The sequence below is a fragment of the Pan paniscus genome, chromosome 2 (genome assembly GCF_029289425.2).
Source record: "Pan paniscus chromosome 2, NHGRI_mPanPan1-v2.0_pri, whole genome shotgun sequence".
NCBI classification, from domain to species: domain Eukaryota; kingdom Metazoa; phylum Chordata; class Mammalia; order Primates; family Hominidae; genus Pan; species Pan paniscus.
Window position 1 is genome coordinate 157,831,990 of NC_085926.1, and position 6,000 is coordinate 157,837,989.

Genomic DNA, 6,000 nt, shown 5'->3' on the forward strand with positions numbered 1-6,000 from the left:
GGTAAAATAATTGTCTAATGATGCAATGATATAAAAAATAGTTTTGGTAGCAAAATAAATGCTGGAAAAATATGTTTAAGCTTTCTTTTTTAAGACTTACGGGCAGCACCGTTTTGTATGTTTTACATATTATATTGCCTTATCCCTAGCCAAAAACAAAACAAAACAGTAAGCCTTCTCATACTCTTTGAACATATTTGCCTGCATCTGAAATATCACAATAACACTCAAATAATATTATTGCCATCTAAAGATGTATTTGGGCACTATACCACCAGCAATTATAAAACATCCCTTTTTTGTTAGTTTAAGAAGTTTGCATGCAGGTGTTAAGATTATGGGAAATCAGTGGTGAAATATACAATCAGGACCTACATTTTTTTAAAAAAATATATAAACTCTTGTAAACTATGATTTACCTGTGACAGCAGAGATCTTTTCTCTGTCTCTCAGAATAGTATTGGCATTTCTTTTTTGGCAAGGAGGATGGTGAGAGGCCCCTCCTCTTCTCTCTAAGTGTTAGGCTAATACTTAGGTTTGCAGTGTATGTTTTTATAACTTTCAGATGGTGTGACCATCGGAAACAGGGCAGGCAAAACCATGGAGTTAAAAGGAGAGGAGTCACTAATTTAAAGGTGTTGGAGGCATTCTTTGAATTGGAGCAGTCCTACCATGGGCCCCAGGGGCATGATGTCCTTGCCTAGCCTGCCTCTTGGTGGGAAGAAGCTTCTACATCTGCTTCTGGCTGCAGAAAAGTAACTTTCCTCATTGGAGGGACCTGAGGATACTTAAACATCCCTAAAGGCAGCAGCCCCAGAGTCCTGCAGCCAGATCTCGGAAGGCGGAGGGGGTGGCTGTGGGGACTGCTGGGACATGTGGTCCACCTCTTCCCTTTACCTGTACAACTCCTACTATTCCAGATGTCCATTCAAATCAGTAGTTCTCATTTGGGTTGCACAACAGAACCATGTGGGGAGGCTTATAAAATAGTGATGCCTGGATCCTACCCCAGATATTCTTATTTAATTATCCTTGTGGGCTAGCGTGGGCATGAGAATTTTTTTAAAGCTCTGAGATAATTCTCATGCACAGCCAATTTGAGAACCACAGGTTTGGATGATGCTTCTTTGGAGAAGCCCTCCCTGACCTCCAAACACTTGGCTCTTTAGCATTCATTCTTCTCTTATATGGACTGTCAGTGCATTAAACTTATTACACCTCCATGTAAATCAGGACTGTTCCCAAGGGAGTTGACCCTGGTGTGTCAGGGTCATTCCATGCTGGCATGTTTCCAGAACATGAACAGCCATGTCGTGGGTCTACGAAACAGCACCAGCAATTATGTGACCTGCTTTCGATTGTAAGACTGTGTTAAGACCTTCTCCTCAGTGTTCCTAACAACATCGCATCTCTGTCATGTGGAGCCTAGTGGCACTGTGTTTTATTTGTCTGCTGTCTCTCCCAACGTGACTATGAATTCCCTGAAAACAGAGTTGATGTCATTTTCATTCATTACTGTGTCCCCAGAGCCTAGCACAGGGCCTGCCAGGCACATTGTACGCCCTCAATAGCAATTGTTGATTTAAAAAAAAAAAAAAAAAAAAGAGTTTTGGTGGGGCTTCAGTGAAACAAATCCTAATAGGGACTCTTATATAACTTGCTGATAAGAACCTTTTAGTTTTATGGACTGAAACCCTTTCCCTCCTTTGTTTAAAATTTTAATGAAATTCACTATTTTATTTATGTCTCAAAAAATTACCGAGCTTTCAATATTTTCTGAAGTTGTGTGCCATCTGCTCTTCTTTCCTTCTCAGAAAACCTTTTGATGTATGTGCGTGCATGTGCATAGAGTGTGTGTGCATGAGCATGTACATGGTAGTATATTTTAAAAATTACTGTGAGAACTGTAATTAGCTACAGTGGAATCAAGTTCACTGGGCATCAAAATATCTTGATCTGGATTTGCTTAAGTGAGGCATATGAGTTAGTCACGAAAATGTTTGATTCTTGTTACACATCAACAGGGCTATAAGATGGTCTGCTAAAGGGGACAGATTTTTTAAGGAATGGAGAGCTATCGATAAGGTACTTTTTCCTGAGTACCTTTATTGTTAGTTGAATAGTGCCATTTATTTATGGGCTGCTGAGTGTAGCAAGGACACTGTTTTCACTCCCCTGTTTCTGAAAGTATTTGTAGTTTGTCTTCCCTGATATGACACATTCTGCATAAAACCAGTGAGTTCAACTTGACATCACTGACTACCCAAGTCCAGGCAGCACACACAAACTATTCCTAAACGTTTGATTATAGCTGGAAACCACAGCCCTAGATGTTTTTATCTTGCCAAATTTATCATTTCCTAAAATCGTCCTTTAAAACCATTGTCTTTTGTAGCCTTCAAACCCCATCATTCTCTGAGAAGTGACCATTCAAATGATGTCAACAGCTTGGCCACACTCCTCCCCCTCTGCCCCACTGTCTACCTCTGCTCCACTGTCTAGCTGCTTCACTGGCCTATTTTTGGGTTCACAGGTCATAATAGAGCTTGTTTTTGGTTTTGGTTGTTTGTTTGTTTGTTCTTTGAGACAGAGTTTCACTCTTGTCACCCAGGCTGGAGTGCAATGGCATGATCTTGGCTCACTGGAACCTCCACCTCCCGGGTTCAAGCAATTTTCCTGCCTCAGCCTCCTGAATAGCTGGGATTACAGGCGCACACCACCATGCCCAGCTAATTTTTGTATTTTTAGTAAAGGCAGGGTTTTGCCATGTTGGCCAGGCTGGTCTCAAACTCCTGACCTCAGGTGATCCACCAGCCTCAGCCTCCCAGGGTGCTGGAATTACAGGCGTGAGCCACTGGACCTGGCCCATAATAGAGCTTTATAAATAAGAAGACTCACCCTATCCTCACTGCCAAGACCATGCCCTTAGGATTAATTGGGGGGAAAAACATGCAAACATGGAATATCTTTACATCCACAAAGACCTGCCATTTGTTAGACATTGGCTTTTGCAGGAGTGAATTAGATTTTTGGCTCCAGGTTTCTGTCAGGAGTCTTAGTTAATATCTAGGTCTGTGTCTGCATGTGTCTTTAGATAAAGTAGTCACTCAGTTACTCTTATCATAATACCTTGTTTCGACTTTTGGCTTCGTGCTTATTTCCATCTGTTATTTCCTTATTTGCTATTTATTCCTTTCTTGTCTCATATTCCCCATGAGAACAGAGACCTCACTGCCTTGCTCACCATCAAATACCCATGGAAGACACATATTTAATATTTGTTGATAAAAGTATCCCAGATGTTTATTTATTTTCATTTTCAAACAGAACTTTTCTTCTTAAAAGTAGTAATGTCTAAAAGTCTCAGGTTCATCCAGTGGCTTACTAAATAAAAGGAATCATACACAATATGTAAAAATTAAAGAGTTCAAATCAGAGTTCAAAGAGTTTGAATAAGGTACTTTTTCTTGATTCTAATCTATTTCACTGTCAGTAACTCTGAACTTCAGTTTGCAGGATGCTGTAGCTATTGATTGAAAAGCAGTTTGGATCTCTCTACATGATGCTAAATAATTGTATTAATTATTTTACAGACATGCTGAAAGTCAGCAGAAGCACATGGCAGAGAAAATGCCTGCAAAGTGAAAAGAAGCCATTCAACCAGAGAACAAGCTAGAATTTATTTTGCTTCTGTGGTTGTAAAAATGCTGTTGCTAAAGGTGGCGCAGAAACAAATATCAGTGTTAGTCATTGATAATGTCTGAAGCTTAATGTCCAGTGATTGGCCTTTGCTTCTTAATTTATTTTAATTTTTTACTTGTGCCACTTAATATCAGGCATTTTAATAAAATATTGTTACAAAAAATGTACAGTACTGACACCACCACAAATCATGGTTAATAAAAGAGAGTAGTTTTAACTTTATTTTTATTTGTTTAGAGATTTTAAGTTGGAACAGTATTTTCCCATTGACTACTTTTCATTCTTCACTGTAGTTTTAAAGAAGAACTGTAAATGACGGTGCTATACAAGTCAAAAAATACATGCCTGCCTCGTAGTGAAGTTGTAGCTCTCCGTAATATGTATATTTTACTCAGTTTTCAACATTTTGTGAATGTTGACTACCTGAAGTTCCTTTTTAGATGTGCTATTAACATTATGTTGGATTCAGAGGGTTCCTTGAAAGTTTTATGTATAAATATGTAAAATAAAAATTAAAACTTTGTTTCATATCATATGTCTTTTTGCTCACTAACAAGGCTTATACTGGCTTAACCCTTCTGCAACTAAATTCCCCACCAGGAAACTTTTATCAGTGAAAAAACAAATTGCTCCAGAGGACACACAAGTGGCAAATTGCCCAGAAAATTATGAGCGTGAGTGCGTGTCTGTGAGTATGTGTGTGTGAGAGAGTGATCCGAAGAACACCAAAGTTCAGTAGCATCAGAGCCTGCACTTCTATTATTGCTTAAAGAGATCCATCTGGAATTTTAGCACGTTAGTATTTAATAGCTGCTGGTCTTGTTAGGGCACTATGATTGTATCAAACTCCATTTAGTAAATTCACCACGTGAACAAATGATGTTTGCACTTACTCTTTCTCCAAGGCCGATTGTTGCTATTTTCAAATTTTTAGCCATTCTGTTGGTCTCATGAAAGAAGATTCCAAGTCTAAAGCAGATTACAGAGTGTTTCTTAATAAGTGGAGAGTTTCAGAAAATAGATTTAATTAGCTAATGTTCATGTAGTGATTAGGGAACCATAAACTAAAGCAAAGATGAACAATTCAACATTCCAGAGCCACCCACAAACCACCTGGTTTCACTCCAAGGTCCATGATGTAATCTGAAGATAGAGAACTGTCTCCATTTTCCTTTCTCAAAAATACTCAGATAAGTATTCTAAAGTATTAAAAAGATTTGCTAGTGTTCCTAGACGGCCTTCTGTTTAGCAAAATAGGTAATCTTAAATTGTAACACTAGTTATTTTTTATGGGCCTCAAACAAGTTATTTCCATTCAGAATAGAAAAAGAACACAGATCGTAAATATATTTTGGTTTTTGTGAGTTGGCTGTTGAGGAGGACAGCTTGCTGCTCACTACTGAGCTAAAGAGTGGGGCCCTAAATCCTCTCTGCCCAAAGGTCTCTAACTGAGCCCTGAATTCCCACACCAGCTGTCAGGGATCTCCTGGGGTGATCCCAGCCCTGTGAATCCAAGCACAGCTGCTGGACCATCGTCACTGATTCTACTGGGTGAGAATGTTGGTCAGTGAGCCAGTGGCTCTTGTCTCTAGCTGCACAGTGGAACCACCCGGAGAGCTTCAGAAGCCACTGGTGCCTGGGTCCCACCCCCATGGAATGACTTAAATGGTCTGGGGTGTAGCCTGGGCATTGAGACATTTAAAGGTCTCCAGGAGATTCTAATGTTGAGAACCATTGCCGTCCACTTTCTTCTTTTCTTCAGCTTTATTAAACCATGTTTCTAAGTATCTAATTTTATTCTGATTAAAAAATATAATATTCCTATTAGTTTGCAATCTGTGGGGAGAGCACAGCTGGAAAGAGTGCTATGGAAAATGCCTGTGTCCAAGCAAGAGAAGGTAGTGTGGCCTTCTGAACCTCCTGTGGTGACTCTCACAACCTGGAGCCCTGGCGCTAAAACTCAGCCCACCACAAAAGACTTACATTTTAAAATCCTTGCCAGAACTGCCAGTTCCGGTAAAAATTTAGAAATGTGTTTTCTCTGTGTCTTAAGCCATGCAGTCTCTGGCTAGAAATGCATGTTGTGAAGAAATTCATGGCCTCTAAGCTCTTCTAATTGTTTGAAGCCCATAATCGTAACCGAATAGCTCCCAACTGGAGAAGAAAAGAGAGAAAATGAGATTATACCCACAAAGGGCCTCTCAGAATACCTCTGGGTCAAAGCCTAGCTAATAGTACAACTGTTCTTCCCACCATGCCCTGAGATACTCAGAGGAGAGTTATATTCAATTTACTGGT

At 39.7% G+C, this 6,000-nt stretch overlaps 1 protein-coding gene across 7 annotated transcripts in view; it reads left to right on the forward strand.

Annotated features, from left to right (window-relative positions):
- Positions 1–4,232, forward strand: part of SCHIP1 (schwannomin interacting protein 1) — a 611,891-nt gene extending 607,659 nt beyond the window's left edge. For all 7 annotated transcript variants that reach the window (XM_014344441.4, XM_034957666.3, XM_034957665.3 and 4 more), the window contains one exon: positions 3,594–4,232. In XM_014344441.4, coding sequence (XP_014199927.2) covers positions 3,594–3,645 — 52 coding nt within the window. In that variant the 3' untranslated portion in view covers positions 3,646–4,232. The remainder of the gene's footprint in view (positions 1–3,593) is intronic.
- The last annotated feature ends 1,768 nt before the right edge of the window (positions 4,233–6,000 follow it).